This window comes from Heterodontus francisci, chromosome 36, assembly GCF_036365525.1.
Source record: "Heterodontus francisci isolate sHetFra1 chromosome 36, sHetFra1.hap1, whole genome shotgun sequence".
In the NCBI taxonomy this organism is placed as follows: domain Eukaryota; kingdom Metazoa; phylum Chordata; class Chondrichthyes; order Heterodontiformes; family Heterodontidae; genus Heterodontus; species Heterodontus francisci.
The window spans coordinates 45,698,118-45,721,242 of record NC_090406.1 but is presented as its reverse complement, the minus strand read 5'-3'; the positions used below and the strand labels follow the sequence as shown (position 1 = coordinate 45,721,242).

The window sequence follows — 23,125 nt, the reverse complement described above, 5'->3', positions numbered from 1 at the left end:
ACTTAGCCCCATTGACCCTGCAAAGTCCTCCCTGCTAACATCTGGGGGCTTTTGCCAAAATTGGGAGCTGTCCCACAGAACCATAACCTTGCGCACAATGTCCCGGAAGTCATCACTCCCAGCTATGTCCTGTGCCACAGGCAGGATTATCTCTCCAGAGGTGGTATACAGGTGATGGGAGTAGCACTGGAAGTCCTCAACATTGACACCAGACCCCTTGAAGTCTCATCGCATCAGGTCAAACAAGGGCAAGGAAACCTGCTGATTACCACCTACTGCCACCCTCCCTTTAAGCTGATGAATCAGTACTCCATGTTTAACACCACTTGGAGAAAGGACTGAGGGTAGTGAGGGTGCAGACTGTACTCTTACCTTCCTGGAGCAGAGAGGAGCTCTTCCAGCATGCCGGAGTTTTGAAAAAAGAAAAAAAAAAAGCCCAGTGATGTCATGAGAGCTGCAAGGTGATTGGTTGGTGAGTCACTGCTGTTAAGGAATTGCTCTAAATAGCTGGGTAAGTATCTCGAGTAAGAAGTTTAAGTTTATTTCAAATAATTAGTTTTTTTAGGGAGTGCTGTAGTAATGAGGACCAGGGAAGAAGGGCCCTAAAGTAACTGATATTGGACATTATGATCTTCCAGAAGGTTTAATTTTAAATGGTTAAGTTATGACAGGAGAGCTCAAAACCATGGTGTGCTCCATGGAACAATTCCAGTGCCCAGGACCAGCATGTGTGCAGGAAGTGTCCAGCTGCAGCTCCTGAGAGCCTGGGTTTTGGAGCTGGAGCTGGAGCAGCAGCTCAGGACACTGTAGCATGAGGCAGAGAGTATTGTGGATAGCATATGCAGAGAGGTGGTCACACTGCAGGCTCAGACCCCACAGGCAGGAAGGGAATGGGTGACCACCAGGCAGAGCAAGAGGTCTAGGCAGGCAGTGCAGGAATCTCCTGTGGCTGTTCCCCCTAATAAATAGATATACTGCTTTGGATACTGTTTGGGGGGGGGGGGGTGGGGGGTGAAGACTGGCCTCTCAGGTGAAAGCAGCAATAGCCCAATTCATTGCACCATGGACAAGGGAGGAGTAAAAAATGTGGGAAGGCAATGGTTATAGGGATTCAATTGTAAGGGGAATAGATGGGCATTTCTGTGGCCACTCCAGGATGGTATATTGTCTCCCTGGTACTAGGATCAGGGATGTCTTGGCAGTTGCAGGACATTCTGAAGGGGGAGGGTGAATAGCCAGTGGTCATGGTACACATTGGTACAAATGACACTTTTTTTTTTTAAAAAGTCCAAAAAGCAGAATATAGGGAGCTAGGAAGTAAGTTGAAAAGCAGGACTTCAAAGGTAGTGATCTCTGGATTGCTACCAGTGCCACCTGCTAGTCAGTAGAAATAACAGGATATATTAAATGAATACATGGCTGAAAAGATGGTGAGGGGGAGGGTTTTAGATTCCTGGGGCATTGGGACCAGTTCTGGGGGAGGTGGGACCAGTGCAACCTGGACGGGTTACACCTGGGCAGGACTGGGACTGATGTCCTAGGGGGAGTATTTGCTAGAGTAGTTGGGGAGGGTTTAAACTAAAAGAAGTCAGAGGGGGGGTGGTGATCAAAGACCAGAACAAAAGACAGTAAGGGGAATGAGAAAAGTGATCGAGAAATCCAGGTCAGAATCAAACAGGGCCACAGTGAAATAGTTGGAAGAGGACAAGTAATGTTAAAAAGACAAGCCTTAAGGCTTTGTGCCATAACACGCGGAGCATTCGCAATAAAGTGGATGAATTAATCATGCAAATAGATGTAAATGGGTATGATTTAGTCAGGATTACAGAGACATGGCTGCAAAGTCCCCAGGGATGGGAAATGAACATCCAGGGGTATTTAGGGAGGACAGGCAAAAGGCAGTGGAGTTGCATTGCTGGTTAAAGAGGAAATTAACACAATAGTGATGAAAAATAATAGCTCTAACAATGTGGAATCTGTACGGGTAGAGCTGAGAAACACTAAGGGGCAAAAAACGTTAGTGGGGGTTATATATAGACCCCCAAACTGTAGTAGTGATGATGGTAATGGCATTAACAGGGAATTGGAGATGCATGCGATAAAGGAACATCTGTAATTATAGGTGCTTTAATCTGCATATAGATTGGGCAAATCAAATTAGTCACAATACCGTAGAGGAGGAATTCTTGGAGTGTATACAGGATGGTTTTCTGGACCAATACATTGAGGAACCAACTAGAGAACAGGCCATCCTAGACTGGGTATTGTGTAATGAGAGAGGAATAATTGACAATCCAGTTGTGCGAGACCCTTGGACAAGTGACCATAATATGATAGAATTTTCTTCATCAAAATGGAGAGTGACATAGTTGATTCTGAGACGAGGGTTCTGCATTTTAGTAGAGTAAACTACGAAGGTATGAAGCACGAGTTGGCCATGACTGGGAAACCTTACTTAAAGGGATGACAGTGGATAGGCAATGGCAAACATTTAAAGAGTGCATGGATGAACAGCAACAATTGTTTGTTCCTGTCTGGTGCAAAAGTAAAATGGAAAAGTTAGCCAAACCATGGTTTATAAGGGAAATTAGAGATGGCATTAGATTCAAGGAAGAGGCATATAAATTCACCAGGAAAAACAACAGATCTGAGGGTTGGGAGCAGTTTAGAATTCTGCAAAGGAGGACTAAGGGATTGATTAAGAAGGGGAAAATAGAGTATGAGAGCAAGCTTGTGGGGAACATAAAAACTGACTGTAAAAGTTTCTATAGGTATGTGAAGAGAAAGATTGGTGAAGACAAATGTAGGCCCCTGACAGTCAGAAACAGGGGAATTTATTATGGGGAACAAAAATGGCTGACCAACTAAATGCATACTTTGGTTCTTCCTTCACAAAGGAGGACACAAATATCATACCAGAAATGTTGGGGAACACAGGGCTTAGTGAGGAACTGAAAGAAATCAGTAATGGTATAGAGATGGTGTTGGGGAAATTGATGGCATCGAAGGCCAATAAATCTCCAGGGCCTGATGGTCTGCATCCCAGAGTACTTAAGGAAGTAGCCCTAGAAATAGTGGATGCATTGGTGGTCATCTTCCAAGATTCTATAGACTCTGGAACAGTTCCTACAGATTGGAGGGTAGCTAATGTAACCCCATTATTTAAAAAAGGGAGGTAGAGAGAAAGCGGGAACCAGTTAACATGACATTGGTAGTGGGGAAGATTCTAAAGTCCATTATGAAAGATTTTATATCCGAGCACTTGGAGAACAGTGATAGAATTGGGCAGAGTCAGAATGGATTTATCAAAAGGAAATCATGCTTGACAAATCTGCTAGAATTCTTTGATGTAACTAGTAGAGTTAATGAGGGACAGCCAGTGGATGTGATTTATTTGGACTTTCAGAAGGCTTTTGACAAAGTCCCACATAAGAGATTAGCATATAAAATTGAAGCGCATGGGATTGGGGATAGTTTATTACGATGGATAGAAAATTGGTTGGCGGACAGCAAACAGTAGGGATAAATGGGTCTTTTTCCGAATGGCAAGCGGTGACTAGTGGGGTACCGCAGGGATAGGTGTTGGGACTCCAGCTATTCACAATATACATTAATGATTTAGATGAGGGAACTAAATGAAATCTCCCCAAACATGCAGATGACACAACTGGGAGGGTGAGTTGTGAGGAGGATGCAGAGGCTTCAGGGTGATTTGGACAAATTGAGTGAGCAAACAAATGCCTAGCAGATGCAGTATAATGTGGATAAATGTGAGTTATCCACTTTGGTAGCAAAAACAGGAAGGCAGATTATCTGAGCAGCTATAAACAGAGGGGAATATGCAACGAGACCTGGGTGTTCTCATACACCAGTCGCTGAAGTTAAGCATGCAGGTGCAACAGGCTGTATTTAATAATAAAAAAAAAAAGCAAATGGTATGTTGGCTTTCATAGCGAGAGGATTTGAGTACAGAAGGAAGGATGTCTTGCTACAATTATACAGGGCCTTGGTAAGGCCACACCTGGAATATTGTGTGCAGTTTTGGTCTCTATCTCTGAGGAAGGATGTTCTTGCTATAGAAGGAGTGCAGCAAAGGTTTATCAGACTGTTTCCTGGGACGGCGGGACTGACATTATGAGGAGAGATTTAGTCAGTTAGGATTATTTTCACGAGTTCAGAACAGTGAGGTGGGGATCTCTCAGAAACCTATAAAATTCTAACAGGACTTGACAGGGTAGATGCAGGAAGGATGTTCCTGATGGTGGGGGAGTCCAGAACCAGGGGTCATAGTCTAAGGATATGGGATAAACCTTTTCAGGACTGAGATGAGGAGTAAGTTCTTCATCCAGTGTGTGGCTTGATAGCACCACTACGAACTGAGCTGTCAGTCAGAAAGAACATGTCTGCTAGATTGGGTCTGCGGCAGGTGATGAGGGAACCAAAAGGGAAAAATATACTAGATCTCGTCCTCACCAATCTGCCTGTTGCAGATGCATCTGTCCATGATGATATTGGTAGGAGTGACCACTGCAAAGTCCTTATGGAGATAAAGTCCTGTCTTCACATTGAGGATACCCTCCATGTTGTGTGGTACCACCACTGTGCTAAATGGGATAGATTTTGAACAGATCGAGTAATGCAAAAGGTGGGAAACAGCAGAATAGTACTGCACCACAATCTGTAACCTCATGGCCCAGCATATCCCCTATTTTACCATTACTATAAAGTTGGGAGATCAACTCTGGTTGAATGAAGAGTGCAGGAAGGCATGCCTCAAAATGAGGTGTCAACCTGGTGAAGCTACAGCCCAGGCCTACTTGCGTGTCAAACAGCGTAAGCAGCATGCATTAGACAGAACTAAGCGATCCCATAACCAATGGATCAGATCTAGCTCTGCAGTCCTGCCCTATGCAGTCTTAAATGATGGTGGACAATTCAACTAACAGGAGGAGGTGGTTTCACAAATATCCCCCATCCTCAATGATGGCGGAGCCCAGCACATCAATGCAACAATCGTCAGCCGGAAATGCTGAGTTGCTGAGCCATCTCGGCCTCCTCCTGAAGTCCCCAGCATCACAAATGCCAGTCTTCAGCCAATTCGATTCACTTTGCGTGATAAAGAAAAGACTGAAGGCACTGGATACTGCAAAGGCTATGGGCTCTGGCAACATTCCAGCAATAGTACTGAAGAACTTGCTGCATCCCTAGCCAAGCTGTTCCAGTACAGCTACAACACTAGCAGTGACCCGGCAACGTGGGAAATTGCAACGGTATGTCCTGTAAATTAAAAGCGGGACAAATCCAACCTGCCCAATTACTGCCCTGTCTCTTCTCAACCATCAGTAAAATGATGGAAGATGTCACTGACAGCGCTATCAAGCGGCATTTGCTCAGCAATAACCTGCTGAGTGACGCACAGTTTGGGTTCTGCCAGGGCCACTCAGCTCCAGACCTCATTACAGCTTTAGTTAGTTAGAGATACAGCACTGCAACAGGCCCTACGGCCCACAGAGTCTGTGCTGACCATCAGCCACCCATTTTATACTAATCCTACATTAATTCCATATTCCTACCACATCCCCACCTGTCCCTATATTTCCCTACCACCTACCTATACTAGGGGCAATTCATAATGGCCGATTTACCTATCAACCTACAAGTCTTTTGGCATATGGGAGGAAACTGGAGCACCCGGAGAAAACCCACGCAGACACAGGGAGAACTTGCAAACTCCACACAGGCAGTACCCAGAATTGAACCCGGGTCGCTGGAGCTGTGAGGCTGCGGTGCTAACCACTGCAAACATGGCTTGAAGGGCCGAGTGGCCTACTCCTGCTCCTAGTTCGTATCGAAACAAGTTTTAAAGAATGCACTGGACTGCAACGAAACAGCAAAACTTACTGGCAATCAAAGACTCTACATTGAACTCAAAGGACCATAAATAAATTCCAGCTATTGCCTCAAACTTTTCCGCTTTATTCTTTCTACTTTTCTGTCTCTATCTGCGTGTGTGTTTATTGCGTGTCCTTGATAAGTATGTACCTGTGAGGTAGGGAGGAAGTTGTCGAGCGAGGGAGCTATGGTTTACGAAAGAAGTTGAAGCGCTTGTCAAGAGGAAGAAGAAGGCTTATGTTAGGATGAGACGTGAAGGCTCAGTTAGGGCGCTTGAGAGTTACAAGCTAGCCAGGAAGGATCTAAAGGGAGAGTTAAAAAGAGCAAGGAGAGGACACGAGAAGTCATTGGCGGATAGGATCAGGGAAAACCCTAAGGCTTTCTATAGGTACATCAGGAATAAAAGAATGACTCGAGTTAGATTAGGGCCAATCAAGGATAGTAGTGGGAAGTTGTGTGTGGAATCAGAGGAGATAGGGGAAGTGTTAAATGAATATTTTGCGTCAGTATTTACAGTAGAGAAAGAAAATGTTGTCGAGGAGAATACTGAGATTCAGGCTACTAGGCTAGATGGGATTGAGGTTCACAAGGAGGAGGTGTTATCAATTTTGGAAAGTGTGAAAATAGATAAGTCTTTGGGCCAGATGGGATTTATCCTAGGATTCTCTGGGAAGCTCGGGAGGAGATTGCAGAGCCTTTGTCCTTGATCTTTATGTCGTCATTGTCGACAGGGATAGTGCCGGAAGACTGGAGGATAGCGAATGTTGTCCCCTTGTTCAAGAAGGGGAGTAGAGACAGCCCTGGTAATTATAGACCTGTGAGCCTTACTTCGGTTGTGGGTAAAATGTTGGAAAAGGTTATAAGAGACAGGATTTATAATCAGCTTGAAAGGAATAAGTTCATTAGCGATAGTCAGCACAGTTTTGTGACGGGTAGGTCGTGCCTCACAAACCTTATTGAGTTTTTCGAGAAGGTGACCAAACAGGTGGATGAGGGTAAAGCAGTGGATGTGGTGTATATGGATTTCAGTAAGGCGTTTGATAAGGTTCCCCACGGTAGGCTATTGCAGGAAATACGGAAGTATGGGGTTGAAGGTGATTTAGAGCTTTGGATCAGAAATTGGCTAGTTGAAAGAAGACAGAGGGTGGTGGTTGATGGCAAATGTTCATCCTGGAGTTTAGTTACTAGTGGTGTACCGCAAGGATCTGTTTTGGGGCCACTGCTGTTTGTCATTTTTATAAATGACCTGGAAGAGGGTGTAGAAGGGTGGGTTAGTAAATTTGCAGATGACACGAAGGTCGGTGGAGTTGTGGATAGTGCCGAAGGATGTTGTAGGGTACAGAGGGACATAGATAAGCTGCAGAGCTGAGCTGAGAGATGGCAAATGGAGTTTAATGCGGAAAAGTGTGAGGTGATTCACTTTGGAAGGAGTAACAGGAATGCAGAGTACTGGGCTAATGGGAAGATTCTTGGTAGTGTAGATGAACAGAGAGATCTTGGTGTCCAGGTGCATAAATCCCTGAAGGTTGCTACCCAGGTTAATAGGGCTGTTAAGAAGGCATATGGTGTGTTAGCTTTTATTAGTAGGGGGATCGAGTTTCGGAGCCACGAGGTCATGCTGCAGCTGTACAAAACTCTGGTGAGACCGCACCTGGAGTATTGCGTGCAGTTCTGGTCACCGCATTATAGGAAGGATGTGGAAGCTATGGAAAGGGTGCAAAGGAGATTTACTAGGATGTTGCCTGGTATGGAGGGAAGGTCTTACGAGGAAAGGCTGAGGGACTTGAGGTTGATTTCGTTGGAGAGAAGGAGGAGGAGAGGTGACTTAATAGAGACATATAAGATAATCAGAGGGTTAGATAGCGTGGATAGTGAGAGTCTTTTTCCTCGGATGGTGATGGCAAACACGAGGGGACATAGCTTTAAGTTGAGGGGTGATAGATATAGATGTCAGAGGTAGTTTCTTTACTCAGAGTAGTAAGGGTGTGGAACGCCCTGCCTGCAACAGTAGTAGATTCGCCAACTTTAAAGGCATTTAAGTGGTCATTGGATAGACATATGGATGAAAATGGAATAGTGTAGGTCAGATGGTTTCACAGGTCGGCGCAACATCGAGGGCCGAAGGGCCTGTACTGCGCTGTAATGTTCTAATTCTAATTCAAATACAGCACTGAAACAGGCCCTTCAGCCCACCGAGTCTGTGCCGACCATCAACCACCCATTTATACTAATCCCATATTCCTACCACATCCCCACCAGTCCCTACCACCTACCTATCCTGGGTAATTTATAATGGCCAATTTACCTATCAACCTGCAATTCTTTGGCATGTGGGAGGAAACCGGAGCAACCGGAGGAAACCCCCGCAGACACAGGGAGAACTTACAAACTCCACACAGGCAGTACCCGGAATTGAACCCGGGTCGCTGGAGCTGTGAGGCTGCGGTGCTAACCACTGCGCCACTGTGCCGCCCTAAATTTCCCTAACACTATTTCCCTACTAATACTGATTTCATACAGTTCCTCCTCCTCATTAGACTGCTGGTTCCCGAACATTTCTGGGCGGTTATTTGTGTCCTCCTTTGTGAAGACAGAACCAAAGTATGTGTTTAATTGTTATGTCATTTCTTTGTTCCCAATTATAATTTTCCCCCATTCTGACTGTAAGGGACCTACATTTGTCTTCACTAATCTTTTTCTCTTCACATACTTATAGAAGCTTTTATAGTCAGTTTTTATGTTCCCTGCACGTTTACTAGCATTATTTTCTCCTGCTTAAAATCAACTCCTTTGTCCTCCTTAGCTGATTTCTAAACTGCTCCAAATCCACAGGTTTGCTGCTTTTTTGGGGAATTTTCTATGCCTCTTTGGATATAATACTATCCATAATTGAAGCAGTCTATGCCCACATTGAGTCAGTCATTTTTGGCACAGGAGACTATTCAGCCCATTGAGTCTGTGCTGGCTCTCCATGGAGCTATGCATTCAGTCCCATTACCCAGCTCGATCCCTGTAGAAAGTCCTGGACAACATTCTGGCTTGGGCTGAATAAGTGGCAAGTAACATTCAAGCCAAACAAGTGCCCAATGACCATCTCCAACAAGAGAATCTAAATCTCTCCTGGATATTCACTGGCAGTACCATCACTGAATCCCCCACTACCAACATCCTGGGGGTTATCATTGGTCCAGTTCAGATTCTGGTCAGTCATGTAAATACTGTGCTACAAGAGGAGGTCAGAGGCTGGGAATTGTGCAGCGAGTAACTCACCTTTTCACTCCCCAAAGCCTGTCCAGCATCTCGAAGGCACAAATCAAGAGTGTGATGGAATACTTTCCACTTGCATGAATGAGTGACACTCCAGCAACACTCAAGAAGTTTGATATCATTCAGGACAAATCAGCCCAATTGATTAGCACCTATCCACCGCTTTCAGGGTTCACTCGCTCAGTCATAGACACACAGTGGCAGCAGTGTGTGCCATCTAAAAGATGCACAACAGCAACTCAAGCCTCCTTCAATAGCACCTTCCAAACGTGTGACCTCTACCATCTAGAAAGACAAGGACAGCAGATGCATGGGAACACAATCACCTGCAAGTTCCCCTCCAAGTCACACACCATCCCGACTTGCAACTGTGTCACTGTTCCTTCACTGTCGCTGGGTCAAACACCTGGAACTCCCTTCCTAACAGCACTGTGGGTGTACCTACCCCACATGGACTGCAGCAGTTTAAGAAGGCAGATCATCACCACCTTCTCAAGGGCAATTAGGGATGGCCTTGCCAGTGATGCTCACATCCCATGAGAATAAGCAAAGGCCTGTTACTCACAACCTGAAAATAATCCCAATGTCCTGAAAAAGATCTATAGTGGGAAAGTTTAGCCCCATGTCTCTAATGGCAAATCAAGCCCATTAATTTCTCTCTGCTGTGATCGGTTTTGCTTCAAATGCCTCAGACAGATATGGTGCCTTTAGCTTTTCTATTTTTCCTTGATACCATCTTATTCACTGTAGTAGTGATGTGCCCAAGGGCAAGTCCTCAGTGCATTTCTCTATGCCTCAGTCCTGCACTTTCCTCTTCAGTTGCTTGCAAGAACCTCCCATGATAAATGAGCAATGTGGTTGGGGGGGGGGGGGGGTGCGGGGAGAGGGAGAGAGAGGCGGGCAAGTACAAGGTAGTTTACTTTTGCCTTCCTCATATGCTTTAGAAGGAAACAAGTCCTCTTCCTGAAGGATCAGCTGCCTGTAAGCAGCTGTTGTCTCTTCCACTATCAGTACTGAAAATTCACCAGTTTTGCTGTTGGCCATGGCTCATAACTGAACCTGGGATCGTTACCTGGGCTTTAGTCACTGCCATCGGATACATGTCCCATTACCTTTCATAAGTTCTGGCCTTTCCTGACTCACTTAGCTCTACAACCTCAATGTTTCTCTTGCTTTTTGGAATTTAACTTTTCCAAAATCTTCCAGATTTCTCCCTCCAACAAGCTCTCCTACCGCAATAACTATTCAATTCACTAGGTCACCGCTCCTTGGCTGGGGTAAACGGAGCCTCCCCTAGCACTACTGCCACTGCCCTACAAGGTAAAACCCCTGTCTCCCCTCCCACTTTACCGACTAAAAATTTTTCCCTGTGTCAATTTGCACATGACCCAGATAAGAATCTGGAGCTTGCTTGTTTGGCATTTTAGTTTCAACCCCAACTCCTCAAACTCATTTCCACCATGAGGTTGATTTCTACTTGGGCCATAACACAATCTTCCCCAGCCCTGAGGTGATGTCCTTAACCCTGGCACCAAAGAACCTTTGTGACCTCTAACTACACTGTTCTCTGCAGCCAAAGGACTGATACCATCTACTACATTCCTTTCCACTCCTTTACTTCAATAGCCTCCTGTACCACAGCAAGTTTGCTCTTGCACTCAGGCAGCAAGAACCTGGTGCCTGTTGGATAGGGGCAAAAGCTGAAACTCCTCCAGCACTGATCTTGGATACTCTTTACTTGCAGTCTCATGCTCTGTCCCCAACCACTACCTAACCCAAGTGGTTTGCAGGGTTATGGGGGCAGGGGACTGGGACTAATTGAACAGCTTTCAAGAGCCACTACTGCCACAGTATGCTGAATGGCCTCCTTCTGTGGAATATGATTTTATGAAACTACCTTCTATATCAAAATGCCCAGATAACTTCCCCTTTCTAGCTGCCATGATGCCTGCACCTCAGTTTGCATTAACAGAGTGATAGTCCTGAGCTGAAGTTCCAAGATGCAGAGAATCAGATTGCAATGCTCTCAAAGTCTACTTGCACTGCCATTTTATAAAGTTGGAATGATTTCTTTCAATGTAAAAACTTTAAACTGCTCTGGTTCCTTTTAAGGGAAGCACCATTTTACTCAAATCAAAATCTGATGAAAATTTAATCTTCTCTATTTAATTTTATTACCAATATTTGAACTAAATTATATGCTTGGCTTAGTTATAAATTCACTTAACTGCTCCTCAAGGAAGACCCACATCACTAATTTAGAAAGTTAAATACTCCCCTGCATTTTACCAATAGGTGACACTTCTCACCAATGCAGCATTGATGCAGCCTTTGTGGTGGATCAATTTTAAGAGGAGTGATAGTTATCCTCTGCTGCATTTCTGCATCAGAAAACAAATCAAGTCACCAAAACTCAAACTAAAGTGTAATCTGCAAAAAGATTTGCTGCTACAAGACCCACAATGTTAGGTACTAAATAGTCAGGAAATTCTTCAAAGATCACTTCAGAAAGCAACTTCAGTCATCTGAAAAAAAAAAGGTAGGATTGGGAGACAATCTCAAATTCAACTAGACACATGCAGCCGCTGGATTAGACAGTTGCTATGTGACAGTATGGCTTCAATTTCCACCTTGTCCCTCCCACCAGCAATGGGATTTCATATCAATACACTTGGACTTCTGCTACTAGGTATTTCATGGTTCACAGCAACAACCAAAAAGGCACATTTCTGTCCAGTAGCTTTATTTCTGTTCAGGGTTTACAATTCAATTTCACTACATTTGGAAGCAACAGCTCTTGGCTCCTTCATTCTGTACATTGCAGCCATCACCACCAGCAGGGACAGAGACACCATCATGAAGCCAATGGCTGCTCCACGCAGAGCCCAATGAGACCCAGCAGCATCTATTGAGAGATAGAAGACATTATAGATCGGAGAGAATTCACAGGTAACAGATTGAAGAGATTCTACTTACCATTTACTTCATGTAGCTTCTGAGACAGAGCACTTTCATCTTCCAGGAAAATGGGACCAGGAGCACTCACCAATGTTCCCTCGTGGTCATTTGTACTCCTGCGTCTCTCTATTGCAAGAAAAATTGTTAGTTCTGATCCAACTCAGGGATCATAGTCAAGTAAAACCTTCCAAGGTAGAGATCACATGTTGCCTGCTATATAGACAGAGACCAACCCACATTAGACCATCTGCACTTCCTGTTCAGTGCTTGAAATGTACTGTGACAGCAAATGTTTACCCCTCACCACAAAAATTAAGGTTTAGTGCCTGTGCAGATGAGGAAATCCTGAAATTGCAGTCTATCACTCATTTTGCTGAGTCTGTGCCACAGGCTGCACTATTAAAACAATCAATTGATCTGGTGAGAATTTCCTTTTCCATTATCCTGCTGTTATGAACATTTACACCTTCAGATTTAATGAGGGTTAGGAGGTTACAATTTGAGTAATCACCAACTGAAACTTACCTTGGAGACTATGGAATGTGTTATTGCTTACTAGATTTTTAAAAATTGGAGAACTTAAAATTTGTTAATATTGCAGCTTTCATCTTGACCCTATTAGTTTGTTCCAATTATTTTGCTCTTTCAAAAATGTAAATTACTGCTTTTATTTTCTGGTTGGCGGTCTGAAAATAGAGTGGCTGCTTAGGTGGAGGACATAATGGAGGCTCTTAAGGTCAATAGCAAGCACACTGGTTTTATTTTGACCACAAAATACAGGCCTATGTTTGCAGAGATGGGCACTAGAGGACTGGTGTCAGGCTCTAGAGAAGAGTTGTCTCACTTACAGAAAAGTCCTTCTCATTGAGGGAGAGTTTTTTTATTTTTATAAATACTGGGAGGGATAGAGATAAACCTCCAGTCACAGGACACTAACCAGATATTCATTTAAACAATTAAATTAGATTAGCTCTACCTAAAATAAAATTCTGGAGTGGAGGGTAAACCTAGTTCAGCAGGAGGGTCTATCAAAAACTCACTTGAGCCACATTTGGTTGTACAGTCATCCTGGGCAGAGGGAAAGCAAACTTCAGCACTGCAGTGCAAGTAAACCTAGGAGAAAAGTTACTTCAGGGGGAGATTCATGTAGATAGAGGAGCTAGGCTGTTATACAGAAGGAGCCAGTAAAGATTCTCATTGGCTTCGACTCCTTCCTGCAGTTTGGTTACCTTTCCAGAGAGAGGCTGTTCAGAATCTTCTTGCAGGAAAACAAAAGTCTTCACTTCAAACCGCTTGTGATGGGTTGGAAACTTCAAGCCAGAAAACACATCCACTGTGTGTAGGAGAGTCTGGTAGTCATCACCCACATAGGGACACCTGCAATATAAGAGGGTCAGTCATTGGGAGCAGGAAGAGGTATTTCCTACACTGATGCAAGGACCTCTTTTTTGGATTGTGACAAGGGTTAGTCTTCAATGGGAAAGGAAAAAAATTACCATCTATATCCACCCCAGCCTACAATTTTCCAGTTAGTTTATCCCAATGCTCAAACTGGGTCACAGATTTTGCTCTTGAAGGAAGTGTAAAAACTATTGTGGAACAATATGGGAAGAGAACAAGGTTTGTGGCCAATGCAAAGAAACTTGGCTAAAATCAGTATTGATTCTATTAATGGAACTATTCATTACAAGTGGGAAAAAAGGACACCATCTGGCACTGTACAAGTAATTGCTTAGACAGCATTGATTGTACTAGACCCAATTTTAGTCCTCCATACAATGGGAGGACAGTCAGATTAAGTGGTATTTATCTATTCATTCATTTCTGAGCAGTGCAGAATTAGACAGATACAGCACTGAAACAGGCCCTTTGGCCCACCAGGTCTGTGCCAACGATCAGCCACCCATTTATACTAATCCTACATTAATCCCATATTTTCTACCACATCCCCAACTTCCCTCAGTTCTCCTACCACATACACTAGGGGCAATTTACCCATCAACCTGCAAGTCTGGCTGTAGGAGAAAACCTAGGCACCCAGTGGAAACCCACAAGGAGAACTTGCAAACTCCGCACAGGCAGTACCCAGAATTTAACCCAGGTCACTGGAGCTGTGAGGCTGTGGTGCTAGCCACTGCACCAGCTTGGCCTGGTAAGCATGCAGTACAGCCCTTATGGACTTGTTGAGTACTACAATTTGAAGACATTGGGGTAGGAATTTAAAGTAGAGTAGGAATAGACTGGACATTAGCTATTTGCTTCCCACTTGCCAAGAGGGACTAGTGAGCAAGTCACTGGCTGAACTCAACTAGTTCCTGACTGGGACAGAAAGTGTATTATATATTCCTTCTTGAAGATTTGGCCAAACAGATTATGTGACAATGGGGTGGGGAGGACGGGGAAGAAAAGGATGCAGTCTAGTCACATTGCTCCAGTAAGTTAGTACACACTTGATGGAACGCAGTCTATCTGTGCCATTTACTAGGAACTTATAAAACCATCAGCCCTTCCATTCAGACTCCTTACCCATCCACCAGTAGACTCCATTGCACCTCATGGAGTGGGTCTGGGACAGGAGTTGCCCAGCAGTCACGCAACTTCAGCACAATCATTGAGTCAGTGCGATCCTGCACACGAACTTCCACAAACACTGGGTCCTGGAGGAAACTCTGAATGGGGTAGTCACTATCCACATACCAGGATCTGTAGTTACCACCTGAAAAGCAGATATGAGAACCAGTCACACTCTGCATGGATACCTTCCCAATGCTTCCTTTCACCATTACCCTGGGTGGTTATACCTTTTGCAATTCGCAGTTCCAGTTTCAGAATCCCATCTTCAGAAGCTGGAGGTGGTGGAGGAGCTGTGTAAACTGTGACATTGATTTGTAAGCCAGTTTCTTGCCTCCCTTTGTACTTGCACTGGACATGCAGGCTGCAGAGAGACACAAGTAGGTCCAGCTTCATTCAGCAACACTTCCCTCCAATCCCAACTCCTCCCACCATCCTCCTACCTGAAGGTGCTGGCCCTGGTTATTGAGCCCAGTTTCCCAGTCTGAATCATCCTCTTGCCCAAGACATCAGTTTCATACACCAAGGTTCCATTCTCCTCCTGCAATGAGGAGAGGGTTTAAATATGGAGCTGCTTCATTCATTTGGAGAATACTGGATCTTCAATACTCACCCGCTTGGTTGAGCCACAGGAGGTAATTGGGAAGCGGAAGGTTACAAGCTGGGCAGTGGTTAGTTTAGGCCTGCACTCAGCTTCTTGTCCATCTTTCACATACAGGGATGACAGGTTGAGGGCAGGACGGGTCAGGTTCTTGGAGATCACTAGGAGGAACTGACCATCTGCTGTGCACACTGCAAAAGAGAATGACAATTCCATTCCACTGCTTCCATTGATGGTGGGTTGGGGCCTCAGATCATGGAGACTCAATCCCTCGAGTTTAAGGTCACAGTCAGCTCATAGCTGAAACAGGACTAGAATTCAAGTGGAAGTACAACAAATGGTTTGAGTAGAATGAACATACATTTACACTAGTTATCAGAATCGAACTCCGAACCACATTGAAGTCTAAAGAACTGCAGTGCAGACCAATGTTCGAAAAAAAATCCACTACCAAACACGAGAGGTTATGGTGAATTGATAGAGAAGGGCAATGTTCCTCTAACAGCTTTCCCTGCAAGAATACTAGCTTTCACTATGTCTGACTATTCAGCTCTAATAGAATAAAACATGTTGAAGCCTACAGAGGAGATATTATGTTCTCAATACCTACCCATACTAACCCAGTAACCCAACTGGATCAGCCTACAGTGCCTTGAAGTACTGCAAACTTCCCCCAACATAGAATAGTATCAATTCTACAAGTTAACTACACTCCCAATATTCAATCACATGATTCAACCTTCCAGAACAAAGTTGCTCCACATTCCCAAAATTAGACAGCAAAGCACAGGTTTGAGATTTATTACAGTGTGTCTCATTATATTCCCAATAACTACCTGATCAAGGGATCAGCACCTCAACATACCTACAGGAATCACTTACTGAAGATTAGTAAAGGATAACTTGTATCAATGTTACCATTCCCTCATTGAGCAGATATTTCCCACATCTTCTCAAATTCTTGCCAATAGTAATCGAGCTTCAGTTATTACCAGCTGCTTTCAATCCGATGGAGAGGCAGCTACATATTGATGTTAAATACAACACGACACCAAAGTGAATCAACTACTCCATCCACGGGAAGAGTTTGGCTGAAAAGTCCACCCGTCCCCATCACACAATGACAAATCTGTGGACTATTTCCTGATCAAGTTAGTTTCTCCTCCTCTCTCCCTACAAGTATTGCCTCTGGAATCGGGGAGAGGGTTTGTTACCTGGGCTGTTTCTCAGGCTGTAGAAACAGGGATGGACAGCGGAGCTCCGCGGATCAAAGCAGCAGCCCTGGCTGGTGCAGTCACTGCTGCTAATCCCGGGGTGACCACACTCAAACCTCCAGTCTGCCTCTGTGACACAAACATCATCCCCGGGGAGGAGCGGCTGGGCTGACAGCAAGGAGAGCCCGGCCAAGAAGCAGAGAGAACGACAAACCAGCCAACGTCCCATCCCGGTTACTGAAGCAGCATAATCATTTCCCCCAACACCAGCCCGTTTTATAGCCGGGAATTGGAGGCGGCTTCCTGTTCCACGGGTTACTCGGGAAAGTATTCTGCATGTTTAATAAGCTCTCTCTGTCAGCCTGTATCCACTGGTTCCCAAGGCTCAGTCTGAGATTCCTGCTCCAAATGACATCTTAGCAACTGACCCTCGGACCCATTGCACTCAACACCTCTGCTCTCACATCAGAAAGTTATATTTGGAGCCTCGCTGCAGAATTTGAATGTAAAATGTAGACAGATACAAAAGGTCACCAGCAATCTCCATTGTGTAATGTGGCCCCATCACTAGGCTAAGCAAGAGAGACTAAGAACAGATCTGATTGGGCACCCTGTGCCCCACTGAGGGTTACCCCAACTGGCCCCAATACACAACAATCCCCCTGCCATCCCCCCTCCAACCCCACCTTGGAGACCAAAAAATCCCAGCCTGGCTTCCCAGGCCTGGTGGAGGTGGGCTCACCACCAACCTTTCAGTCGGTGGGCAGGGCATCCTGCCCAAAGTAAAATTCCGGCCCACAGCTGGGGTATTGTGTGAAGTTCTCATCACTGTATTACAGGAAGGATGTTATTGCATGAGAGAGGATACAGAGGAGATTTACAAGGATGTTGCCAGGACTGGAGAATTTTAGCCATGAGGAAAATTTAGATAGACTGGGATTGTTTTCATTGGAACAGAGGAGGCTGAGGGGAGATTTAATTGGGTTGTATAAAATTATGAGGGGCCTAGATAGAGTGGATAGGAAAGACTTATTTCCATTAGCAGAGAGATCAGTTACCAGGGGGCATAGATTTAAGGTCACTGGTGGAAGGATTAGAGGGGATTTGAGGAGAAATTATTTCACCCAGAGGGTGGTGGGAGTCTGGATCTCACTGTCTGAAAAGATGACAGAGGCAGAAAACCCTCATAGCATTTAAAAATACTTGGATATGCACTTGAAGTGCCTTGACCTCCAGGGTAATGGACAAAGAACTAGAAAGTAGGATTAGGCTGGATATCTCTTTTACAGCTATCACAGACATGATGAGCTGAATGGCCTCCTTCTGTGCTGTAACTTTTCTGTGTTGTATGAACAGGAGTTCCTGTTCAGTCATTTAGCCCCTCGAGCCTCTTCCACCATTTAATGAGATCATTGCTGATCTGTGAACTAACTATATACGTGCCTTTACACCATAGCTCTTCAGACCTTTGGCTAAGAAAAATTTATCAATCTTAGTTTTAAAATTAATAATTCATCTAGCATCAATTGTCATTTGCGGAAGAGAGTTCCAAACTTCGACCACCCATTGTGTGTGGAAGTGTTTCCTAATTTCACTGCTGAAAAGTCTGGTTCCAATTTTTTTACTATGCCCCCTAGTCCTAGTCTTCGCTACTAGTGGAAATAGTTTCTCTTTATCTACCCTGTCTGTTCCCTTTAATATCTTGAAAACTTTGATCAAATCATTCCTTAACCTTCCAAATTCAGGGAATGCAACATTAGATTGTTTAATCTCTCCTTGTAGCTTAACCCTTGGTGTCCAGCTATCATTGTAGTAAATCTGCACTGCACTCTGTCCAAGGCCACTCCATCCTTCCTAAAGTGTGGTGCCCAGAACTACACATAGTGTGGCCTAACCAGGCCTTTGTATAGTTGAAACATGACTTCTCCCCTTGTATTCTAGTTCTCTAGGGGCCAGCACTCCATTAGCATTTTTGATTATTTTCTCATTGAGTCATTACAGCACAGAAGGAGGTCATTCCGTCCATCAGGTCCATGCCGGGTCTCTGTCGATCAGGATTGTCCAACATATGGCCCATGGGCCAGGATCCGGCCTGCCAAAGGGTTCCATCAGGCCTGTGGATGTAAACTGTACCGGGCCGTTCCTCAACCTCACCAGGTGTCGGCAACATGTCTGTGATGAGAAATTTCCCATTGGCTTCTACTTTCCAACCAGTTTCACAGCTGAACTGGGATTTCTTACCTCAGATCTTTATCGAAAATTCATTAACAGACCTTTCCATATTCACAGCTGACAGATGCTGGGAGCGGGAACAGTAGTTTCCGAAAGTCGGACAGATTTGTTGTTTTTTCAGTGGGCTTTTTAAAAAAAGTCGGAACCCGCCGGAAACCCCGAATCTGTCCAAGGTTCGGAAACCACTGTTCCCACTCCCAGCAACGGTCAGAGAGAAAGAGAGAGGATAGGGAGACAGAGAGGGACAGGGAGAGGGGAGGCAGTGAGATAAAAGGGAAGAGAGAAGAGGCATAGAGAGAGAGAGGCAGAGAGAGAGGGGGACAGAGAGAGCGTGGGGAAGAGAAAGAGGGGTCAGAAAGAGCAAAAGGGTGCAGAGAGAGAGGGGCAAAGGGAGAGGGGGCAGAAAGAGAGAGAGGGGGACAGAGAGAGGGGGACAGAGAGAGTGCAGGGAAGAGAAAGAGGGGGTCGAAAGAGAGAGAGGGTTCTGAGAGAGTGAGAGGGGCAAAGAGAGAGAGGAAGCAGAGAGAGCAAGGGGATCAGAGAGTGAGAAAGGGGAATAGAGAGTGAGAAAGGGGACCAGAGAGTGAAAGAGGGGAACAGAGAGTGAAAGAGGGGAACAGAGAGAGGGTGACAGAAGGAGAAGGGGGACAGAGGGAGAGGGAATGGACAGAGAGGGGGGACAGAGAGAGGGAGAGAGAGAGAAGGGGCAGAGTGAGAGGGAGACAGAGAGTTGGGGGGAAGAGGGAGACAGCAGGGACAGAGAGTGAGACCAGGGACAGAGAGTGAGAGCAGGGACAGAGAGAGAGAGAGGGGGACAGAGAGAGAGATGGGGGACAAAGAGAGAGAAGGGGTGACACAGAGAGGAAGGGGGGCACACAGAGAGGAAGGGGGGACACAGAAGGAAGGGGGGTCACAGAGAGGAAGGGGGGACACAGAGAGGAAGGGGGGACACAGAGGGGTCGGGGGACACACAGAGAGGAAGGGGGGGCAGAGAGGAGGGAAGACACACAGAGGGTGGAACGACACAGAGGGGAGGAATCAATACAGAGGGGGAGAATGACACAGAAAGAGGAATGACACAGAGGGGGATGACGACATGGGGGGATGACACAGAGTGGGGTTAACACAGGAGGGGACACAGAGAGAGAAGGGACACAGAGAGGGAGGGGACACAGAGAGGGAGGGAACAAGAGACAGACACAGAGAGAGGAGGGAGAGACAGTGATCAAGATCACTCCTGACAAATGGACGTCTATCAGGAATACTCCACATTGCTGCAAGAAGTGTGCGGGCAAACACTGACTACTTGTGCAAACATAAAAAAGTGCCAGGTATCTCACTAAATCAGTGTCCAACATAGTGAAGAGAAAGTAAGTCAATAAATTAGTCTTCGCATTTAAAGCTTTTTCACAAAAATGCATATTTGTCGTCGTTTTGATTAATAGTCAGATACATTTTTAATGCCTTTATTTTTCAGAAATTGTCTCACCAGCCCCCTATGCAAGACAAAAATTGTAATGTGGCCCCCACTTGAAAACGTTGGACACTCCTCCTGTAGAGCAATCTGGTCAGTCCCATTCACCCGCTCTATCTGCATTGCTCTGTAAGTTTATTTCCCCCAAGTGCCGATCCAATTTCCTTTTGAAATCATTGATCATCTCCATTTCCACCACCCTCCTAGGCAATAAGTTCAGGACATTACCAATCCTCCTGCATATCTTGCCCAAAACCTTAAATCTGTGTACCCTAATCCTTGTACCTTCAGCTAATGGGAATAGCTTATCTTTGCCTACGATAGGTAAAGCTGTCACAATCTTGTATACCACTATCAGATCTTCTCTCAATCTCCTTTGCTCCAAGGAGAACAACTTCAGCTTCTCCAACCTAACTTTGTAACTAAATTCCCTCATCCCTGGAATCATTCTGGTAAATCTCGTCTGCACCCTGTCAAGGACCTTCACATCCTTCCTAAAGTGTGGTGATCGGAACTGGATGCAGTACTCTAATTGTGGCCTAACCAGAGCTTCATAAATAGGGCCCGACCAAATTCACTACCATGAACCATGTGTCATGGACCATGAAATCTCAGGTCCTCTGTGAAATCCTGGATTGTCTGTGAAATCAGCCATTTTGTGAGTTTCACACATTTTATTGATTGACACAAGGCTCACCTCACTGATTGCTGGGCATGTTGAGAATATCACATGTTTTTTGATTGGCACAAGGCTCAGCTTGCTGATTGGTAGATGAGGGAGGGCTCCCAGTGCAGTTTTGAGAGTAGCAGTCTCAAGTGTTAGCAGATAGTGAGAATGCCAGAATGAACAAAGCAAAAATGCCCACGACAATTACTGGGGCACACCGAGTGAAAGTATTTGGAAGCCTGTGAGCAAAGAATGTGACCTATTTACAGTCAGCCTTTCACAATAGTTTTTGAGTATACAATAAATGCCATTTGAAATCAGAAAGCTCCCTTGTTGTTTTTGTGTTAAATAGATAATTTTCATGGTTTGTTGCCTCACCATGAAATTTATGGTTTAAATATGTGAAATTGTGAAATTCATGATTCTTAAAATGCCATGACTGGGAAATTTGTAAAATTTGACCTTGAATTTGGTAAATTCATAAAGGTTCAGCATAACTTCCCTGCTTTTGTACTCATTATCTCGATTTATGAAGTCCAAAATCCCATATGCTTTGCTAACCACTCTCTCAATATACCCTGCCACCTTAAAAGATCTATGCACATGAACCCCTAGGTCACGCTGTCCCTGCACATTCTTTAAAACTGTGCCATTAAGTATATATTGCCTCTCTCTATCCCTTCTCCCAAAATGTATCACATCACACTTCTCTGTACTAAATTCCACCTGCCACTTGTCTGCCCATTCTGCTGGACTATCTATGTCCTGTTGCAGTCATTCTGCTAGTTACATTCTCAAAAAAACTCCAACAGGTTTGTCAAATATGATTTCCTTTTCATAAATCCATGTTGACACTGCGCAATCCTACCATTATTTTCTAAGTGTCCAGTTATCACATCCTTTATAATAGATTCTAGCATTTTGTTTCTACTGATGTCAGGCTAACAGGTCTGTAGTTCCTTGTTTTCTCTCCCTTCTTTCTTAAATAGTGGGATTACATTTGCTACCTTCCAATCTGCAGGAACCGTTCCAGAATCTTATCGAATTTTGGAAGATGATCACCAGTGCATTCACTATCTCTACAGACACATCCTTCAACACTCTGGGATGTAGATCATCAGGTCCAGGGCATTTATCAACTTTCAGTCTCATTAATTTCTCCAGTACTACATTTTTACTAATACTACTTTCTTTCAGTTCCTCATTCTAGTTGATCCCTTGCTTCTCTGTTATTCCTATCTTCCTCCATGGAGAAAAACACAAAGTACTTGTTTAGTTTTTTCTGTCATTTCCTTTATTCCCCATTATAAATTCTCCTGTCTCTGCCTGTAATGGGCCCACATTTGTCTCAGACAAACATTTCCTTCTTATGTACCTATGGAAGCTTTTACAGTCCGTTTTTATGTTTCTCACTAGTTTACTGTGATATTCTATTTTTTATCAGTTTCTTGGTCCTCCTTTGCTGAATTCTATAATGCTCCCAATCCTCAGGCTTACTACGCTTTTTGGCAACTTTATAAGCCTCTTCCTTTGTATTAGATCAATCTTTAATTTCTCTTGATTTTTTTGCATAGAGCTAGCACCATTTAATGTTAAAATCAAGTTATTGATGAGCAACATGGCCTTTAGCTTCTCTATGACTGACACAGTGGATATACCAGATTGTTATTAGTTAGTTCCCCACACCCGCCATGGAACAGCATGTAATGGGTTAAACATATTTTTAGTTGAATGTCTCTCAAACATCGCCCCACCCCACAGCAAAAACTCATCCTGAACCATTCTTGACACCAAAATGTCATGCTTGCCTTTTAAACAGCAATTATTTGCAAACGTCACAGCTAAACTCCAAACTCCCAGTGCTTTCTGTACAAGTGGAAATATGCAGACTCTATTGAAACCCTCAATATTGTCTTTTCTAGAGGAAAAGAGCACCAGACTATTTCCGAGATAATTTCAACAGTTCTGCTCTCATCCTTGTGATTTTTTTTCAACTTCTACAGTGTCTCCATCCTTTATGTGACAACAGATCAATGCACCAAAATACATTTCTGCTTTTCAATTTTAGTCTAGAAATTTACCGCTGTGTTTTTTGGTTTTGTTAGCTTGTGTTGCTACGATGATTTGTGAATCTATAACTCAACTCTCCGCTATAAAAAATCCCTTTGCTCCTCTGCCCCTTCATGGATGTAAATAATGGGGGAAGGTTTGTTCACCTGACTAGACATCAAATAGATGGACAACAAATC

General features: G+C 44.4%; 1 protein-coding gene across 1 annotated transcript; it reads right to left on the bottom strand.

The window, feature by feature from the left end:
* Positions 1-12,822: 12,822 nt before the first annotated feature.
* Positions 12,823-16,732, bottom strand: LOC137351467 (zona pellucida sperm-binding protein 4-like). Its single transcript, XM_068015917.1, has 8 exons — positions 16,504-16,732; positions 15,302-15,480; positions 15,132-15,229; positions 14,919-15,052; positions 14,644-14,833; positions 13,347-13,494; positions 13,158-13,230; positions 12,823-12,941 (listed from the first exon to the last, which is right to left on the bottom strand). Exons 1-8 carry the CDS (start codon positions 16,730-16,732, stop codon positions 12,823-12,825), a joined length of 1,170 nt encoding a protein of 389 aa, XP_067872018.1.
* Between the last annotated feature and the right edge of the window lie 6,393 nt (positions 16,733-23,125).

Excerpts from the sequence above, each read along its gene's own strand:
- LOC137351467 (XM_068015917.1), bottom strand. The coding sequence starts at position 16,732 with ATGGGACGTTGGCTGGTTTGTCGTTCTCTCTGCTTCTTGGCCGGGCTC. Across the intron at positions 13,495-14,643 it reads TGGAGTCTACTGGTGGATGG|GTGTCCCTATGTGGGTGATG; the intron begins GTAAGGAGTCTG and ends CTTATATTGCAG. Across the intron at positions 12,942-13,157 it reads TACAACCAAATGTGGCTCAA|AGCCTGACACCAGTCCTCTA; the intron begins GTGAGTTTTTGA and ends ACTCTTCTCTAG.